Source organism: Drosophila novamexicana, unplaced genomic scaffold (genome assembly GCF_003285875.2).
Source record: "Drosophila novamexicana strain 15010-1031.04,08,12 unplaced genomic scaffold, DnovRS2.1 tig00000564-arrow-pilon, whole genome shotgun sequence".
Classification (NCBI taxonomy): domain Eukaryota; kingdom Metazoa; phylum Arthropoda; class Insecta; order Diptera; family Drosophilidae; genus Drosophila; species Drosophila novamexicana.
The window spans coordinates 1,864,884-1,886,550 of NW_020824810.1; the positions used below are offsets into that span (position 1 = coordinate 1,864,884).

Consider the following 21,667-nt stretch of genomic DNA (forward strand, 5'->3'; position numbering starts at 1 on the left):
TTTGTGTGTAAAATCAAAGATACTAAGTTCCCAATGCCAGACGACAGTCTTATTTATACATTCACCTCTGTGGCCCGGCCAAGCGGTAAACATTTGCCAAATATTGCAATTAGTTACTTTTATATGGGCATAGATAGCTCAAAGCGACATTCTCGAGAAATCCATGTCAATAAATTAATTCAATTGGCACACATTCGCCCGAGTCAACGAACGCATTTCATCCCAAAACCTGACAGCTGCGTGAGTCTAACTGGTTCTTGAACTATATACATATACATCTATCAGATATATATATATATATATATATTTATATGTAACTAGAAGCAAACTGGGCGCGCCCTACGCTTGCTCCAATCATAATTAGCATAAGGCATTAGCCAGCGCTATTAAGATTTTAAATGTGTCTTAAAATAGTTGTTCAAGCTCTTTCGGATCATGTGACAAAGTCTAGATAACTGTATGCATTAATTTATGCGCATCTGGAAGATTGTCTTGAATAGATTTTTTGTTCGTATGCTCTATCAACTAACTGGTAAAGCTTTGCTCAAAAAAGTTAATTTCAAAACGAATGGAATGAAAATCGCATCCATTCCAAACGATTTTCATGCATTTCCTAGACATTTTTCAGCTTTCCGGCTTACTTCGACTTGAACAGTGCGCTCAGCATCAATCCATCAATCCATCAATCAATCAATCAGTCAATCAATCAGCCTAAACTGTTTTTTATAATTTTAGATACTTTTCCTCGTTTATATATTTCCCCATAATCGAATCATTATTGCAGGGTACTTGCCTATTCGCCCTAACTATACAGCCTAGCTTCCCATTTTGAATTTTTTCGTTCTTTTTGCCTCCAACTCAACTCAACAAATTTGTATTTTTGATCCGATTAAGACGAGTTTCTATATTTATGTTGCCTTTGAAATGTGCCTAAACAGCAAATCGAACGATTTGCATAAATAATTCGTTAACATTTTGGAAATAAAAGACATGTTTTATTAATTTTTCTAACTCATAATTAATTTTACTCTTATTTCGTTTAAATCTCTTGCTGTGTGTGTGTTTGTGTGTGTGTGTCTATTTATATATATATATATATATATGAGTACCTATGCATAAATACTTAGTTATACTGCGTTCACATACACAAACACAAGGTTTATTTGTATGTGTTGCTGACTTTGAATGAACTCTAAAGTGTTTGCCCTTATAGTTAACACACATCAAGTGACAAATTTGTTGTGCCGCTGTGTGTTTGTGTGTGTGTGTGTGTGTGTGTGTGCAACGCTTATGCACCTGTATGCGTTATATATATATATATATATATTTATATATATTTTATATAAATATTAGTTATCGTCTTTTCGATTAATGCAAAATTAAGTTTATTTACATGTTGTTTGTCATTACTTAAACTAATTACACACACATGCACACACACACACACACGCGCACACACACGCACACACCTTTTTATTTTTTTATTCAATTTAACTAATCTTCTGTATTTTGTTAATGCATCAGCTGCATTTGCTGTTTACATTTGTGTTTTGTTAGTCAAAAGGTGTTTATCAATAATTGTTATTGTTGTTCTTTTAATTATTTATTTTATTTATTATATATATACCATAGATATCTGTTGCTCGTGTATGTGTGTGTGTGTTGCCAATTGTGCCACAGTTTTCAACATTTAAATTGTATTTAGTTTTTTTTTTCCATTTTTTGTGTACATATATATATTAATTCAAGAGTTAATTAAAACTACACTCGCTGCTAATGAATTTATTTACAGTGCTCGCTTTTCCCGACATTTCCATTCGATTTCCGTTAAGCACATTATTAATTTGCATTTCCATATGCTCTTATATCGCACAAAACTAATTAGTTACCACACAAACATATATCTGTGTTAATGCATAATGTATATATCCTTTTTGTGTTTGGTTCAACTATCAAACTCCATTAGCTTCAACAAGCTGTTTACCCTAACTTTTTTGCTGCTTCCCCTTTTAGTTCAACTCTTGCCCATCAATTGAGCTGTTGCGAATGCATCGAGCAGCTTTTTAATTGCCAAAAATTATTTTATTTTTTGTATTTATTATTATACTTTTTTTGTTTTGTTTGCTTAAACTTTGCTTTTGCATAATATTTTTACAATACCCTTGCAGAGTCAATTATAAATTGGTTAAATGTTTCATACAACATGGCTGGACTTCTTTAAGCTATGCGAGAGCCTGCAAATCGTGAAAGTAGCAAAGGATATTGTTATCGATTTCAAAGAAACAAAGCCAGCTATCAATTGAAAGTTGATCGGCGCAGGCAATCGAAGAAGCGACTATTAACGTATCAAGTCTTTAGTTCATGTGGGACTCGAGATCAATAGATAAGGACAAATAGAATTAATTGTCTGATCGGAGAGACTGACGGAATAACAGACGGACAGACTGTCTAGTAGGACGGACGGACAGACTAAAAGATAGTCAGACGGACATGACGACGTTGACTTGGCTGTTGATGTTCAGCAAAAATATGTATACTCTATGGTGTAGATGACTTCTGTGGCATTAAACACACATTTTCACATAGCTAATGTACCCTTAAATTGGTTGCAGGGTATTTTAATATGTGATTAGGGCTAGATAGTTATCGCCCATCTTGGCAACGTTCGGAAAGTAATGCAGGATAATTTTATTCACGAAATATAAATAGGGATACCTTCTCCCCAGCTGACACAGCTCCTTCTCTGCAAGAGTATTTAATATTCGGCACAGCCGAAATTCCTTACTTTCATTAGCTTCCTTTTAAAAGAAAGACCACTAGCCGTGATTGAAAAGTGCACATCAAATGAAAGTCGAATCGCGACTCACCCCAAAAACTAGCTCTGAATATATATATATATATACATTCAGCTATATATTTATGTTATTTGGAATAGAGCCTTAAACATTAAAATGGCGTTTATTTACAGCAAATATTATGTTTGTGTTTAATGCTTATTAATTACAATAGAGTACACAATGGCTGTAAACAAATTGAATGTAATACAGTTAGCTACAGAAGTATGCATACGCTTGATGTGGCTAGAGAACGGGTGAGAAAAGTAGAGAGAAGTGAGAGCGAGAGAATATTGCAAAATATTGAACTGCATGGATTGATTGATTGACTGATTGAGAACAATTGAATTGAATTGAATTGAAGCATATTTATAGCCTAGTAAGTCTTATTTCATAATGAGAATGTTTTCGTTTTCTTTATTAATTTTAACGATTTGCTATTGGCTTGTGAGTGTGTGTGTGTGTGAGGGAGACAAATGCACGTTGCTTGAACCAGTTGGGAATTACAGCGAAAATAATTCTTTCAAGCTGTCTGCTCGCTTCTGTTGACAACTGTGCATTTGCTCAACTACATTTTGCTTAAATAATAGTTAAGTTTTATATATAGTTTAAATGTGTATATATGCTGTTATTTGGCTTTTTTGTATGTGTGTATATATATATATATATATATTGTTTGCTTTTTGTTTTCCTTGTAGATTTCGTGTTTGTTCTGCTTGGCTTAACTTACGCAAAATCGCTTAGAGCTAAAAATGTTTGTTGTTTATTCACTAAGTGCATTCAACTTACGATACGAAATCAATGCGAATCGCACACACATGCCTATCAATTTAACTAAAATCTCATCATTACAACTCAATTAACATCATGTCCATGATCACCAGCACCTGAAGCACTCGCTGATTAAAATCCAGCTGCATTCCTTCATCTCACACACTGCACCAGGGTCAGCCCACTTTGAGGGCGGCTGCTGCTGCTGTTGCGGGGGCGGGCACTCGATGTTGTTGCAACTGATGCTGCTGATGCTGATGCTGTTGCATGTGACAATTGCCTTGGTGGCAGCAACAATAGTGCGGCCATTGTCTCAGCGGGCGCCGCACTCACATACCAATGCTGCAGGCAGCAGGAGACGATGCTCAGCAGCATGCAACAAATGCCGCAATAGAAACTGTTGCTGTTGCTGCTCGAATTGTGCTGCATGGCCGCCGGGTGTTCGCCTGCAAAAAGAAAACAGAAAACAAACAAAAAAAAAATACAAAAGCATTGAAAATGGTTAAAACTAGCACAAAGGATAAAGTCTTGTTGGTGCTCATCTCAGTTCATTAGCTAATTGTTAAAGCAGCCGAAGGTGAGCTGCAGAAAGCAAGTCAAGCGCATGCGTAAACGGATGCAATTTAGCTCAGCTCCGGCAGCTGCTGTTGTTGCTGTTTTAGCTGGCTGCTGGCTGCCTTCTGATTGCCTTTGTATAAGGGCAGGTTCAATCGCCCGTAGCTAAATCTCGACTCTTCACATCAACATCAACAACAAGCTGCGCTGTTATCTGGGCCCAGATAATATCGACGCCAGCTACACAGTTGCTCCACTTTGCATGTGCGCATTTCCTGTTTGCCAAACAAGCAGCACCAACAATGAGCCAAACACTAAAGCAACTACAGCATTTACAACAACTGCAACACACAAACAACAACTTGTTATATGCACACTTGAGCACACAAGCTGCAGCTGAAGTTTGTTGTGGCTGCCTTTCACTGGGAGCCGGACTTGATTATTGGCGTTTCAGAAAGCAAGAAATAATTTCCGCACTTCTTTTAGGCTTGCAGCTAAGGCAAAATGTATGACAAGCGAGAGTGCGCTAGTCGGCAATGTACGACTACCAGATACCCTGTACTTAAGGCGTGACAAGCATTCCAAGTTTCTTTTGTATCGCACTTTAAGCACTGTCTATGCTTTTTCTTGCCTTGGCCTCACGTTATGCCTAATGCATGCCTGAACAACTTCGGACTTTATTGCCCGATTTATATGATAAATTTCAGATCTTAAATATGGCATACGAAAGTGTGTTCATACCCCGTACAATGATCTATCTTTAAGGCGAAATTTTTTCCAGTTTTGGGTAGAAAAGTTCTGAGGTATTCAAAAAGTGAACTATTCCTATTATCCAATTGCTATTCTTATTTCTGTTCGTATACTTTATTTCTATTGCATTTTCGATTCGCATTCCTTTATTTTAATTTGGGCTTACTTTTATAGAACCTAGTTACGAGGCTTGGCATATCTAGCTCCTTTAATTATCGAGTTATGCTTATTCGATATTTTTAGATTGGAAGCAGACAAAAGACGACAAATATGTTGTGCCTACCATAGATATTTAGATATGTTTCTATTATTATACTATATCAGATGTTTTATTAGATATTTTATCCGGCTAACTAAAAGTCGATTGAAAATTGAACCTGGGGTGACTTTAAAAGCTTTTCCTACGTAATGAGAAGCGGACAAAACTTGCAGCAAAAACGAGTGTATATGCATTTTTTTTTTTGCGCAGTGCATAAAAACACAAATACAAACACAAACAAAAGTGTGCCTGCCCCTGGTCACGCCCACACACACGCATACACACACACACGCCCATGCATAGAGTGCACTTGGCATTCAGTGCAGTTGAAATGCAGCTGAAATTGCAATGCGCGCTGCTAACAGGCAACTTCCTGTCATAAACATGCAAAGCTGTCAGCCACAGGCGCAGCACACACACCAATACACATTAATACACACACGCCACACACACACACACACACACATACTCACCAATAATTACGTGCACATAGACGCTGGAGGTTTTTGCCACGGTGGGCACACAGGTGTAGTTGCCGGTGTCGCCGGGCATCGCGCGCTTGATTTTTAGTCTGTGAAGGCAGAAAGAGAAAAAGCAAAGCGGGTTAGTTGAAAGTGAATGGCAATTCCAGCAAATGAATAACATGCCCAACACTGGGTGGGGAGGGGAAGGGATGAGGCGGGGCAGTTAAAACGGGGGCGTGAGGCGCATTCTAACATCAAATGAAAGCCGAGCTACATTAAAAACTTTGCTACTTTATGCTAAAAGTCACAGTTGTGCTCAAGGGGTGGGCTTTGGCTTGGGCTGGCGCTTGGGCTTGGGCTTGGGCTTGGGCCTTAGCTATCCACTCAGATAGCGGCAACTGCATTTTATGGTTGCCCGTGTCGTTAGTTAACAGGCATAAATGCACAATGAGTACATGCAGCAGCCGGCAGCTAAACCAACTACTGTAACGCTGACTGCGACTGCAACTGCAACTGGAATTTTGCTGGTTCGCAAAAAGTGAAGCGAATTAAAAGTCACACACGGCTAACTGCAAACAATTGTGAATTGTGCCCTTAACGGACTATTAAATACCCTGTTTGACTCGACTCAGGCCAACCATTAACTAATTGCTTTTCTCAACAGCTTCTTTTAAACTTCGCCGCGTTCATTGTACTTTTTTGAAATGTTCGTTGACCTGCAACTTAAAGAAATGTTGACGACAAATACAAATCAAAGCTGCAGCTCGTGAAATCGATTTAAAGAAAGAGAGCCAAGGCTCAAAAAGGCTTTAATCAATAAATCAACAACTGACTGAAAAGTCTGTCATTTATAAATATTAAATCGATTGCAAAGTCAAGGGTTTGGAAATTATTTGCAAATGGCCTAAAAGGCAATAAGGCTTTTGCAATAAACTAAACACAAAATAAATATAGATTTTTTAAATTTATGTAATTATACGATATTTGTACGCTTAAATGAATTTCTGTTTGCCAGCCTTGCTATAAGGACCCGAGTCCCAAAGTATCTCCCATTCCCGCCCCGTTGCCACCTCTCTGCACGCACACCTGCTCTTGTGCCAGCTGTACTTTACATTCGCAGCCCTTCTTCAACTTAATTAAGTGTGAGGCATTTGAATGCAAATAACTGAAATAGATGTTTGCTTGGGTATTATGAGAAACAGGCAGAGAAGTAAGAGAGAGAGAGAGGTAGAGTGAGAGTGAGAGAGAGACTCGACTCGCACATACCTGGAAGTCAGACCATCCGACCAATCATCCTCGACGAGTATGCGTGCCATGGAGCTGTCGATTTCGTTCTCGTTCTTGCCATCGAGCATTTCGCTGCCTGCAAATGGAGAAGTGGAGAATGGAGCTGTACTATGTATAAATAAAGCACATGGAATGTGTGAATGTCAGTTGCAAATTGAATTGTTTAAATTGCGAAGATGCCTGACAAACGGCATACACAGAATAATATAACGCATACGCACCTTTGTACCAGAATATGTTGCCCAACTCGTGCGGTCCCTGCATTATTTTACAGGTTAAATTAATGTCGCTGCCCGTTTTCACCATCAGATCGCTGGGTCCGTAGATTTCCGCTTTGAGCTCTGCTTTAACAATGCCAAAGAGCGTGAAGTGTGTGGCAAGGAAAGAGAAGGAAAAAAAGCGAGAGGGAAAACAGAACAAAAAGTCACTTAAGTTGCCAGCAGAGAGAAACACACAAACGCACAGACAATGCGCTGTTTTTGCAATGATAATAATAATAATAATAATAATGTTAATGATAATGCCCCAACTGACTGACTGCCTGCCCCACCCCCCCCCCCCCCCCTTCCGCCCCCTCGCCCGCCTGCTACTTTATTACACAGACGCGTGTCTCTATTATGCTGGCGATAAGCTTTTGTTATGCCTTATAAAAGCCAGCAGAACCCACACACACACACACACACACACATACAGTCGCAACTCATAGATACACACAATGCGCACTCATACGCCCCGTTGTACCTGCAGTTTGTGGCAAGCGCGCGAGTTTTTTCTATTTGAGCGTTGTCCCTTCGGAATTGTTTCTAGCAAAAAAAAAAAGATTTTCGAAATCAAAGTGTCAACTCTGAAGTGCCTTTGGTTGTTACAGCACAACTGTCGAAGATTTCAATTGAGTGCGCTGGAAAATGGTAAAATTGAAAATGAAAAATGCGAAATGAATAATGGAAAAATTGCTGCGGACAGCGAGCCAAATGCGATTTTGGGCTTATGACTGGCGTCTTGGTTGTGACTGCTGACAGCTGATGTAATGGAATATGTTTCGACTTAAAGGCGACAACCGGTTTTTTTCTATTTTCTTACTCAGTTTATATTTTTGCTGCCTCATTGCCACTAATGCAAACGCTTAACGTTGCATGCTGCAGAAGTGGCACACATGCCCGGCCTGGCCCGCGTCACGGGAACAACAGCAGCAACTACACGTGTTTGTATGCTCCACTTTTCACAGCTGCAGCCACACACTATACGCAACCAACACATACACACACACTCACACGCACACATGCGCCATTTTACAAGTTGGTTTTGCGCCTTCCAACTGCGGCCCTAAAGAACCGCAAAGCCCGGCGTAAATAAATTGCTGCCAAAGACTGAAACTGCAACTGTAACGGAGCGCTACGTACATCTGATACTTTTCAGTCCGCTTTTCAGCCTTCCTTTTTTTCCACATGCTTGCCCCATTGATGTGGCGCCTCTGCCCACCCGTTCTCGGCGCGCTTTGCTGTTATTCAATCGTGCGGCAACGAGAAACCATTTGGCAAAAGTGTAACGCAAAAAGTGTTGCATACTTTTGGGCCGTTGATTTGCATGGGCTTAATATGCACTATGTGCGTGTGTGTGTGTGTGTGCGTGTGTGTTTGTGTGTGTCTGTGTGTATTCATAAATTGCCCAGCGAGGGCTGCCATAAACCTTATGCTTGTTCTTTCTTTATCCTGAATGGTGATCAACACACAACACAAGGCACAAGAGCTGAAAAGCCGAAATTCTTACAGAAGTTGCCTTTTGGGTCGAAAAAGGGGGGATAGGGGAATACGTAGTGGGAAAGTTGGTGAAAGTTTTTACGATTGTGTTTTGCAAACGTGACGTTATCCGCCTGTGTAGCTTAGCTATTTGAGTGTCGGTCAAACAAGCGATATGTTGCTGGTTCAAATCAGCAGAAATTTTGAAAATTTGTATTTTGGACAAATAAGCGAGATGTCGCTGGTTCAAATGCAGCTGTAGTTGTCAACTGTTATATGTGTCTGAGTGTCGGACAAACGAACTAAAAGTCGCCGGTTCAAATGCAGAAATTGGCAATTTTTACATTCGCCAGAGCGTCGGACAAGCAAGCAGAGAAGGCGCTGGTTCAAATATAGCAAAAATTGTTAAATTGAAAAATATGTCTGAGCTTCTGAAAATTAAACGCGCAGTCGCTGGTTCAAATGCAGTAGGAAAATGCGCTATTTTCATATTGTTAGCTTTTGTTTTTATTCCTCACAATAAAAATGTTATATGTTGGCAATTTGAGAAACTTTGTATCTGCCTGCAGCTCGCGCTAATTATACAAATAATTTCGGTCGGGAAATTTCCTCTTCTAACTGATATTTGATAGCAAACTTTTTAACGTGCTTTGCCGAACAAACTCATTTAGAGAACTTGGCGCCGATTTTATGACTTCTTATATGTGCTTATATCTGCTTGTACCTGATAAAACCATAAAAACTGAAGCTAAACAATTGGCTTAAGCAAAGTAAAAGCACACATGCTGTCGATTTTTCTCATTTATTTTCTTCCTATGCTTTTGCCCGGCTCGTAATGCGCTTTGATGTGGGACACACACCAAAATTTAAAAAAAAAAAGAGAAAGAAAGGAAGGAAAAACGCGTTCAGGCTTAAAGCTGTAATAAGGAAAGCGGAAGCAGGGGTTGAGCTGGGTGTGTGTGTGTGTGTGAGAGAGAGCTGTGCGAAATGTTAATCTAAATTAAATGCCAAGCTCCGTAATAATAGAGTGGCGCTTGGCTGAAAGTGGGAAAACGAACCCCAAATGGAATTCGAACATGCCAGGCGATTATCTGGCTGCTTTATGGACCCGCACAGGTTGCGACGAGTTCTTGTTTGTTGTTCCTTATTGTTGTTGTTGCTGTTGTTGTTTTTGTTTTACCTGGCAAAACAATTGTGGCAGGCAAAGCCAAGTGTCTATGACTTTTGGCGCTGACTTGGCTACAACTGTGCGCCCAAAGCGCGCAAACAAAGCAGCTAGCCAAAAATTATTGCCACACATGCAGCTGACAACGTGGCACAGAAACCACGACAACCACCCAACACGCCCAGGTGTTAGCTGTGTGTGTGTGTGTGCCCGCATGCGGCTGTGCCACGTTTTGCTGCCATTTTAGCCGAGTTTGCTTTTCTTTTCGCCCAGGAAAACTTGCATTGCTCGCTGTCAGCGCGCTGCTGGCTTGGATATATGTATTTATTATACCAACCCAGTAAGGGTACTATAATTTTGTCATGAAATGTGTAGGAGACATCGCTGAACATGCAAATATATAAAGTAGATGTATACATAGCATTAAAAGGTACCACATTTTGTGCTTCTATGCACTTTTCTGTCTAGCAAAATGCAGCACTTGCGAGCTTCACAAATACTTTTATATATAACTGTCCATTAGGGCATTTAACTTGCGGCGTCTCGAAGAAAGTCTTTTTTAGCTGTGGTATATATCTGGAGAATGGAAATAAATACCCGTGAGGCGTGTGCCACAGCCGTGTGGCAAATTGGCTACTTAGCAATAATTAGATTAAATGTTTTTCTGGTGCAATTCACCTGCATTATGAATGGCCAGCGTTTAGGCCAGAAACTTTGCCGCCTAAGCGCAATTGCTGGCTATTGGCCCCAGCTGTTTGAAGTTTTCATTAGTGTTGACCCAGGCCGAAAAGCTGCAAAGTCTGCTGCTGGCCAAATGCCAAGGCGCAGCAGGCAAAAAGAAAAAAAGAACAGAGCAGCGATAAAGACAGCTGGCAACAACGGCTGTAAACCAGGCAAAAAGCACACACACACACAGAAAGAGGCATTCAAAGGCTCAGGCCTTGTTTACACACACAGTCGACGGAACCGCCGAATGGCTTGAAATTTGTGCAGCCACAGGCAAACAGACAGACAGAGAGGTTCGGGTGTGGGTAGCCACAGCAAGCAGAGTGTAAGAAATGGTCGGTGAGAGGAGCGGAGGCTGGCATGAAAATGCATTTTCATTTTTCTTGATTTCGCGCATAAAATGCGCATAAGCCTATGCCCATAAACATAAACATTTGGAGCAATGAACTTTGCGCATGGCATACTTTCGGGCGCGCCACAATGCAGCTTGTTATGCCCTGTGCAATGCATGTTAACCGGGTATATACTTATACTTATACCTAATATAGGTCAACGGGATCAGCTGCAGCTGCGACCCAAGCTGGGCAGATACTTGCGATGCAAAATGTAAGCTGTAAGGTTTTTTTTGGCGATATATCTCTGTAGAAATATGTATGTTGAATAGAGTTGAGAATGAGACTGGAGACTGCTTAGCTTATTTGTCGCAGCGTTGAACTAGCAAACAGCTAGGCGCCGGCTCAAATACAAATTTCTTGCTAGTTGTTGGTTGGCCGTGTAAAGGGTATCTGTTAGTCGAGCTAGCGTCTGCTGCTGCTGCTGCTGCTATTGTACAAATTTATTGCGCCGCATATGTTGATGTATGTTTGCACACATGTACAACATATACGAGTATTTATTGCCTCGTTCTCGTTTTCGTTTCGCTCGTTTCGCAGCGCTAAGTGACATACAATTTAACAGTTTTTTATATGTTTTTTGATTTAACCGTTTTTCCGCCGTTTTTAGCCGCGCGCAGCTTTAAAGTAAACCGAGCCGCGCCCTTGCTATTAATCTTGCCAGACTAGCCGAAGAAACTTGAAACGCAAATTGCTTGGAATTAATTGTCAAATCAAATAAATAAATTCAATTTGTAAAAGTCAGCGGCACAAGGCAGCCTCGCAGCCGTCTCACGCACACACAATTGATTGAAATATTCTCAAGCATTTTCGGCTGGGCTTGTCAAAAGGCGGCCCAAACAATGCCCCAAATGAAATGCCAAAACATCATTATCATTGCCTCAGACACAGGCTATAGTTATATGTTCGCCGTGTTCTCTGCCATTTTCATTTGCCAATTTCATTCCTGTGCTTATTATTATTATTATTGTTATTAATAATTCGTGGGACATTAATCATGAGCTCCGAACCACGCGCTGGCTGATAATATTCTTGGCAATTTATCATCAATTCGCATGAAAATGTAATTCTAGTATATTATTTTCCTTCTTTCAACCAGCTTTTTCATGCCAGCTCACAATGAAATAGTAAAACATTTTCTTATTACGAATTATGTTTTGCAATTTCATTTGCGCCAATATTTTGTGTCCAGCTCTAGGCAGAGTTTCGCTCAAGTTTACATAAATAAAGCATAATGCACTTGTTTCTTCTTGTACCCTAAATTCAGCAAACATGCAGAAGGGGTATCATGATTTGAGAAAATTCATGTCTGGCTTGTTCGAAGCAGCTTTGAGCACATATATTCCAGATTAGGACGAGAAGTTAAGTCGTTTTGTCTGCTAGGCACTTGATATTTGAAAAACAACCATGTGCAAAGGGAGCTTAAGGAGCAGGCGGAGTTTCTCATTATACCCTAAACAAATTGAATATGTAAAAGGTGTACTATTTCTAGAGAAAATATATGTCATGGGATGTCGGAAAAAGCTTCAAAGCTTATATATTCTAGATCAAGACGACGAGCTGAGTCCATCTAGTCAAGTTCGACAGCTCCTCTGTCTCTCCGACCACGTTGCCAGCTTGGCAGGGTATCTCCCAGTCAAGCACGCTCCACTCAACGACTCTTCCTAGTGTTTAAGCTGTTTCGAGTGCCACTGTGCGGCGCTTTGTGTAATAAGTTAAATAAACGTACAATTTGAGCAGGAATTTGGGTCAGCTGCTCGCGAGCCAAATATCCCCCCAAAACAAAACTCTAGCTCATGGCCAAGACAATGCCAGCCAACAGCCCAGTTGTGCCAAATAACTCGCAAGCAGCGGCTTTAAGCTATTAATATGCAAATAATTGCTGGCTTATTGTTGCCTTAAGAACCGCAATTTAAGTGATACATTTAAATTGCGGTCCGGGACAGAAAATTGCATTGCGCATTTGAGTCGAGGAGCATAGGACACTGCGAATGACCCATAGAATGCTCAAAGCTTGCGTTTGTTTCTAGTTATTAATTATCAGCTTCAAAATGTGCATGTGGCTTCTAATTACTTAAATAATTGCATATTCCACGGGCGACGCAACTATTGCAATTATCTGCAAAGTTATTGAATTCTATGTCGAAATTTTGGTTTAATTATGTATTTACACTCGATTACACACAAGAGCTTGGCTTTTATGTCGTTCTGTGAAGCTCTGGACTTGAAAATTAGGTGAAGAACATGAAATATTATTGTTAAAGGCTAAAAGGCGTCCATTTAATACACTTAGAGAACAATTGTGGATACCAAAGCTAAGCTACAACAAATATATTTATATCGAATTCTGTGGATAAATATTAAAATTCTGTGCTTAAATATTGGAATATGTGCATAGCTATTTATTTAGAGTTTTAATTCCTGTTTTAAAAGCAGCATTAAACTAAAGCCTAAATCAACACCAAAGTCAGTTCTCTTAAGGAACGATATAGTTTTTATACCCTGAACCCATTAAAAATGGGTATAATGGTATATTGTATCTGTGCAAAATCCAAATGTATGTAACAGGCAGAAGGAAGCATCTCCGACCACATTGATCAGCACCAATAGCCGAGTCGATCTAGCCATGTCCGTCTGTCCGTCCGTCTGTCCATCCGTCTCTCTGTCCGTCTGTCCGTATGTATGAACGCAAGGTACTCAGAGCCTATAAGAGCTAGATACACTTTTAGATCCTCCTAGTGCCTGCGCAGATCGAGTTTGTTTCCGATAATCGATAACTTACTCCGTTTCCAAGCAATCGATAAAAATCGATATCGATATCCTGTTTTTTGGGAAATTTTGGTAAATAATAAGAGCTAGAGTCACCAAACTTGACATATAGCTTCTAAAATAGAATATATATATGCATTTGATGCTGGAAGAAGAGGGTTTAGGGTAGCTCTCGACTAGAACTTATTAGTTGTTTATTTTAAATTTAAAACCAGCTAAAAATCTAGATCAAAGTTTAAGCTTGCATGAAGAGCAAAATGTTGATTTTCAGTTTTAAATGCACGCACTTCGCAAGTTGCAAATGTTGAACTTTTGCTGTTGTATCCGAGTTGAGTGCAACATCCATTTCAAAGGACAAAAGCCTATGCCTAAACGGAATTCGTTTCAGTTCTGAGAGAAACTAAGTATATAGAAATCGAGAGCTGGTCTTCTGTGCCTTCATAATGGCAGCTGTAACTTTCGAGCTCAAAATAACAAGCCAAAAAGTAAAGTTCTGTTTAAAATATGTACTTCAATGATTGGCAAATGGCTTTTAATGCTCTTTTCTATTTGTGTGCTCGATATATTAGAAGCTTGTCTATTTTATTTTTTTTGTTTTTTGCCATTTGCCTTTGTTTGTTCCATTATTTTGTAAAGAAGTGCTCTTTGTGGACGTCCTTGGCTCCACCTCAAATAAACAATATTGTGCAATAAAAGGCGCACAAATTGAATGTTTAACTCGAAGGCGCAGAAATTATTTGCGCTTGATTGCATGCAATTTGCTGGCTGCTAATGTCAACAGAAGGCGGGGCACGCCCTCCTTTTTTCTGCTGTTTTTTTTTTTTTGCTTTGAGTGTTGCTTTCTAGCATTAATCTAGCCAATTGCCAGCGAGCGTGGCAGACAACTTCTTTAGAGCTTCTTCATTTTCTTTGGCTGCGCATTTAAATTGCCCGCATTTTGCTTAAATTCCTCAACAGCACACCTTTAGCAATTTATTTTTTCCCACTTATTCAGTCTGTATATATATATATATATATATATATATTTTGATATAGTTACGCTTGATTACTTGCGCGCTGGTAAACAAATTTTTTAGCGGCATCAACAACACCTTTTTTTTTAGAGCTCCTTTTCGCTGGCGCGTTGTCGTGTCTGTTTTGACGCACAGACACACACACACACACACTCACACAGCAAGTACATAATTTCATTTACAATTTACAATTTGCCTTCTTTATCAGGCAGCTTGGTAATTTTCCTTAAATTCCAAATTAAGAGCTACACAGGCGACACGCTGTCGCCCACTGCCAAAACTCCTGCGCGCCCGTTTGCTTTGGAGTTCCTTGAGAGTTCGGAGCAGCCAGCTTCCTGCCTGCATAGTTTGACACCTTGTCGAGACTTGGTAATAAACTTGGTAATTTAAGCAATTGAAGCGCCTGCTCTTACATTAAAATGTCTAAAGTATTGCTGCAGCAGCGGGCTCCAGTATCTTGACTGATGTTTATGGCGTTTCGGTGCGCCTCGCGCTGTCATAGAATTTTCACTAGCACCAAGTGAAGAGAAGAGCGTGGGAAAACAAAAACAAATTTATGGAATTTTTAGTGCACAATTTTTATTTGCATAAGCGCATAAAAAATACTGACACAACATCAGATGTGTGCAACGACAATAGCAGCCAACAGCATCAGTTCATCTACAGTGGTAAAAGAGCCTCAAGAATAAAACAAAAATAATAATTATATATACTAGAAGAAACTACATGCACTTTTCAATTTATGTTTCGTTAAATTATCATGGGAAAAAAATTGTACAAACAATTCCCTATTTTTAGTATGGTATTTCATTGCAAACTAAGCATAATACCCTGTGCGTACACTGAGCTGGGATTCGAACCCGCAACCTCTTTGTTTCTTTTGCGAAAAGTCATTTAGAAAACTCAGTTTTTATTCAAAGCAGTTTGAAACTAGTTTAACCCTTCAAAATTGGTATGAATAATATTTAAATTTGGCCAGCTGGCTGCTTGAATATACCCTGTACTAAAATGAATGCCGCACAGTCAGGCAAATGCGGCTGAAACTCCACTCATTCAATTTTTAAACGCTCGTCAATTGTTGAATGTTTTTCAAATATGTCGCTCAACTATTTGTTGATCAATAAAATGATATAGTAGAGTATCTGATGATATATAAAACTTAATTATAGAACGTAAATTCCTTTTTAATATTATAAATTGAAATTCTTGATAAAAACATAACTTTCTTTAAAAGTCACTTGAAATCTACGTATATTTTCGTTTTTATTTTGACATCACTTTTAGACATAGATTTAGCAATTGGCCATAGACAAATGACTCTAGCACCACTGTGGCACAATGTGGGCTGCCGCATTCCACGTGAGTGGCATGTCGAATATTTTATATGCACATTTCTTTTTGGGCATTCAAATGAGTACGAACATGAGTTAGAGAATCATATGCGTATGCGCGGAGCAGGTTTGGGGTGGCAGGTCGTATGCCAGCAGTGGGCGTGGCTCATGCAGCCGTTTTGGCAGTCATTTGCATTTCCGCAAATGTAATATTTATGACCATTGTGTTCTGGTGGATGTGCGCGCGTGTTTGTGTGTGTGTGTGTGTGTGTATGCAGCGGCTGTCTGACTTGACGTTTGTTCTTTCAGTCTGTCAAGTTGTTGTCTTCTTCAACCATATGCGTGTTAACTTGTTTTCTTTGCCTGTATGTGTGTGTGTGTGTGTTTGCGAGCGTGTGAGTGTGTGTGCACTAAAACATTCATAACATTGAAGCTGACCAAAGCATTTATGTTGTACCAAAGTCGGTGGCCATGTGGCCAGCCTCAGATGAGTTAGCTAAAACAACACACACTCGCACACCCACACATGCTCACACACACACATACACACACACACATGCATGCACATGTCTATATAGAAGCAGAGATCAGAAATCAAATAAGCTCATTGAAGGCATTCTTCCGCACCAGAAACTTTTAACAAAAATGCATTGCTAATGCGATATACGATAAAAATGCACTGAACGAAAAATGTATAAGCAATGCAGACCAGCCTGCGCAACCCCGCAACACCCCCACCATCTCCACCTCACAGTTGTAGGCCATAGATAAAAAGTTAAATGTATTACTAAAACAGTTCGTTTTGGCTACAGCCTGGTCCATACCTGAGATACGAGAGAACATTTTTCAATTAGCCTCAAAAACTGCTGACTATAACAAAGGGTCAGCTTCTGTAAAATGTGTGCGTGTGTGTGTGTGTGTGCGTATGTGTGTGAGTAGAGCTCACACCTTTTCAGGTGTTAACTTAAGCTAATTAGAGACGTTTTGGACCGAAGTAAAACAAAGCAAACTCATGCGTGTAGAAGACGCAAATATACACGTAAGCCTTACAGCGTTCAGGCGGCAATCTTTAAGGCAAACATGCCTAAGATTGCACGGCCAAGTGCTACCCTGTACATTTGGTGTTGCCTATGAATACGCATGCACAAATACAATCAATGCAGACCTTCTGGGCTCAAAGCTGCCATTCAAATGTGCCAAAAGTCTACAGATACAAAGCGTGCATGTGATGGCATATGCAGGATTATGTGTAGTGCTTCTCTTTGCCCATTAACCTTTATATTTTATATATTTTTTATACAAAGGGTACAGGGTATAAAGGAAACAACAACAACTTGATAGCAAGGCAATTTGTGCATAATCGAGTTCGCAATTTTATAATCACACGGAGCACTTCGGCTGACTGACTATGTGCCTGGCACAGCCCATACTCTCCTATACACACACACACATACACTTACACTCACACACTTACAGCCACGTGTGTGTATATAGCATGCATATTGTATGACTTCCTTAAGCTCATGAAAGCTGCATGCAGCTGGCAAACATGAGACTTAGCAGCAGGCACAACTTCAACTGTTCCGTTGCCAGTGTGTTGGCATACATATTTGAAGCCCACAACACTTGCACACACACACACTTACAGACACACACACTTACACACACACACACACACACACACACACACACACACACAGTGTCTCATAAAAGTAAGCACTTCAGTGGTTTTGTGACCAATTTTCGCAATGCCACCCAAAATTGTGGCAGGTTTTTGGATTTTTGGCAAAATGTTTTTAGCCCAAGTGAATTTCGCCTATTTGAATGTGGTTGGCCTTCTGGCCCAAAGAGTTATGATAATTGCCAAAAGGGTAAAGTTCTTTGTGCCTTTGCATTGGCTATTAGCAGGCAGCTTGGCATTACAACATGTCGATATTTGGTTGGGGTCCAGCCCAGCCTCTCAATTCTGAGCTCTTTAATGTCGCCCAAACTGACATGCCCGGCAAAATATTACCAATGGGATACTTTAAGGACACAACTCTAAAGTGCCTGAACATGTTTTCAGCTCAAAGCGTACAAATTGTGTGCTTAGTTATGTTATTATGCATATACGCCCGAAAGCATAAGTATGTTTATTCAGGTAGACTCTAATGGGTATTATAAAGCTGGCTAATGAATTAGTTTATTTAGTACATTTTAAATTATTGTCTGTTTGCATAAAAAGTGGCGATAACTATAAAGTGAAAGATACTTGATATACTTGTATACATTACATTTCTCGACTCTAGCTCCCGAAACCCAAAAGATTTGCTCAGAAAACAGAATTTTAATATCGATATGTTTCCTAAACCTGTTGCACAGTATGTAAACCGAGGCACTTGAGCAATTTATATCTGCAATATGACCTTGTAATATGTTCTGTTTGCCTCAAGATCCTGGCCTAGTTTAAGGCCAGAATTGATGATGAACTGGAAAACTAGAAAAGAGAACCAGGCTCGTCTATTGATATTTACATGCGATATGGGCTCGCAGATGTTTTCTGCCTTGAATAAGAATATCTGTCAGAGCAGAACTATTACTTAGAATTGCAACTGTCTCATATTGAACCAGCGACTTTTCTTGCCACAGTTTCTAGTTTTGTTCTCTAACAATTAAAATATTTTAAATAAATTAATACTTTAGCTTAAATGTCTTTGCAAGACGCCCTTTAATTTCGCCTAGCCAAGTAGCTGAGGCACTGCGTAACGTTATGCCCCACTCAGCTAGCATTCCTGGTTTCCACTCATTCTAGCGGATTCATACTCACCCACAACATTGAATGTATATGAGAGTGACATTTTGGGTTCCGTATTGATTTGGCACTCGTAGACGCCAGAGTCGCGCGGCTGCGGATATTTGATTTGCAGCGTCCAATTGGCCGAGTTATCGGGTCGCAACACCTGCAACACGCCACAATTCATAAGTATTAACATAAGGGAGGTGGGCGCGTGGCAATTGTTACTTACCTGAAAGCGCTGATCGGAGGTGTAGGTGGTGCTGCCGGCGGTGAGTATATGCAGATCACGTTTGCGTATCCACGAGACCTGAAAACAAGAAGAGTAGAAGAAATGGAATTGCAGAATGTGAGAAAGAGAAAATGAGTAGCTGCGAGATAAAGACTTGTTGTTCACTTGAGCTCTGTGCTCTGTGTCTGCAAAGTTGAAAAGTTTAAAAATTACAAATTCCGCACTTAAAAGTTTCGCCCAAGTGCGTTTAACAGCGCTTTGTGTGCCCGATGTATCCAGTCTTGTTGCCAGCATTCGTGCCACACTGCCACACTGCCACACTGCCACACTTGCCACACTTGCCACAGTTGCCACTTGCCACACAAACAAAGCGCAAAGTTTACTTTGGTACTTCTTTTGGTTTGCTGCTGTTTTGTTAATCTTAAGCATTTCGCTTTTGTTTCTCGCATTTAATCAACGACAAATACCAGCAAATGCGAGAAAACAACGAATATTTAATACCCTTTACATATTGGCAAATTGGGAAATATTACCATACATATTTGGAAGTCTTGTAAACAAATTTCCAATTAGATCTCCTGGTAATATATGATAGAGTTTCACAATTTGTGACTATTTAGAATCTATTAAGGAGTCGAATAGTAAATACACTAGACATACGGCTTGGAAGTGCTCGGAATGCATAAGCTCCTCTGCCTTTTCGATCTACCTGAATCGAATAATATAATAGTCCGATTTGAGACGATTCACAGAAATATTCAAAGATACGTGAAGCTCGTAGGAGTAAAGCTAAGTCGAGCTATCGCGAAACACAGAAAAGTTGTTCATAAAAACAACGTTGCTCTTAATCAAGCATTCCCTTGACAACTGCATGACATAGTTAGGCGAACCGAACGATTCCCACATCTAACATGGAACACCTTCTGTCAGGGTATAAAAGAAAGCAACCATTAAACCAAAGCCTAAGTGCGTATTATCCCCGTATTCATGTGTGTGAAAAGGGTTGCGCATACGCAACGTTGACAGCTAACCAAAAAAAAAACCAAATAAAAAAAAGGGAGGGAGAGAAAGATTTTCAAATGAAAGCAGCTCTTATCGATGCTAAAAGCTACAGTTTTATAGCTACGGCTACATAAATTACTCAGACAATTGCAAAGTCTTTAAGCTTGGCGACATTTTGCAGTCGAATGTCCTGTCGCCGGCTCTCGAATTGTTTCAAATGCCTTTTACGCAGCAGATAGAAGTGGAGCACGGTTCGAGCGGCCAGCCAGGCCCATTGTTGGTTGGCCTCTATTTGGCCAATTTTTATTAGAGCTTGAATTACATTTTCATTTGATTGCCTCGCTCTGTCGCCGCACCCAAAAACCCTCTCGGCTGGGGCCCTGGTTTTCTGTTTCGCTGAGATTTCTTTCTGTTTTTTTTTTTTCTGTGCTCCGGCATTTTGGTCGACCTTTGTGCCCTTTTGGCACATTGTTTCCAATTTATTTAATGACCTTAGTTTTGTTTTCACTCTGCCATTGTTGTTGTTGTTGTCGTGATGCTCAATTTTAATTACGCTGGCCAAAAACTTTTGTAATGTCGAGAAGTACGTATATATATATATGTATATAGGTATAGACTTTTATGTATTTAAAACTGCGCTGTCAACATAAATGTAAAATATGCCACGCAAAACTTGGCCAGTTCTTCATTAATAGATTTTATGACTTGGTCCTTGCTTAAAGGCAGCGAAGCATGTGCGAAGCATTTGCCAATAAAAAACGGAACCAACAGAACTGACGGAACTATCAAGTACAAGTAAATAGCGTAAATAAACAATTCCTGGCTATCCTTTCATTTTGTATCGCTGCCTTTGCTTTACTACTTATATTGGCCCTGGCCAGTGTTCTCTGATCCGGGTCGTTTCTAATAAATTCATTCGATTGCCGCTAAAGTCAACAACAACAACAACAACAACAAAAGCCTTGCCATCAAAATGGAGAAAAGCTGCGAATGGCAACGGTCACGTAATACGTAAAAATAAAATTCATTTGCTTGTAAAAGTTTTATGTGCCAATTTTATGCTTTCCCTCATAGACTTGACTTCGATTCCGAATTGTTGTCCTGCATTCCACGGACGCCAAATAAGCCAATGCATTTGCGAATTCCAAATAAAACGCCTACAATACGACCATAGAACATGGCCAAAAAAGGGGTCAGCCCAAGCAAAGCCCCGAAATGGACTTCAAACTAAACCCGTTTACTGCGCGAGGTCAGTCTTTTAATAGAGAGCGAGAGATAGAGCGGCAATAACAGCAGACAGATTGACTGTATATTGCCAATAGTTAAGTAATATCTATAAAAGGGAGCCAGTTGGGCGTGCCTGACTGGGAGATATCCTAAGCCCAACGCCCAGTGGATGCCTGCTTTATATAAATATACCCTATGCGAAATGTAAACCTGATTAACTTCGGAGTTAATGGTTCGCTCATAAGATATAGATATAAGATGTTCCAGGGCATCAGTATGGCTTACAAAAGAGTGGCTATTCCAAGGCGCTGGGCTTTATCTACTGAAATGCATTTTTAGCCATTTTTGGTCGAAATATTGTGAGTTATTTAAATTGTGAAA

The 21,667-nt window shown here is 39.9% G+C and overlaps 1 protein-coding gene across 2 annotated transcripts in view; it reads right to left on the reverse strand.

The window, feature by feature from the left end:
- Positions 1-3,558: 3,558 nt before the first annotated feature.
- The window catches only part of LOC115762297 (zwei Ig domain protein zig-8), a 72,682-nt gene continuing 54,573 nt past the window's right edge, over positions 3,559-21,667 (reverse strand). The window contains exons 3-8 of one of the 2 annotated variants that reach the window (XM_030704462.1): positions 19,058-19,135; positions 18,859-18,991; positions 7,142-7,261; positions 6,900-6,996; positions 5,643-5,740; positions 3,559-4,051 (exon numbers count right to left, since the gene is read on the reverse strand). In XM_030704462.1, the coding sequence (XP_030560322.1) occupies positions 3,759-4,051; positions 5,643-5,740; positions 6,900-6,996; positions 7,142-7,261; positions 18,859-18,991; positions 19,058-19,135 (819 nt within the window). In that variant the 3' untranslated portion in view covers positions 3,559-3,758. Of the gene's footprint in view, positions 4,052-5,642; positions 5,741-6,899; positions 6,997-7,141; positions 7,262-7,661; positions 7,713-18,858; positions 18,992-19,057; positions 19,136-21,667 lie in introns of those variants that run through there. The other variant, XM_030704463.1, reaches the window with a different exon arrangement.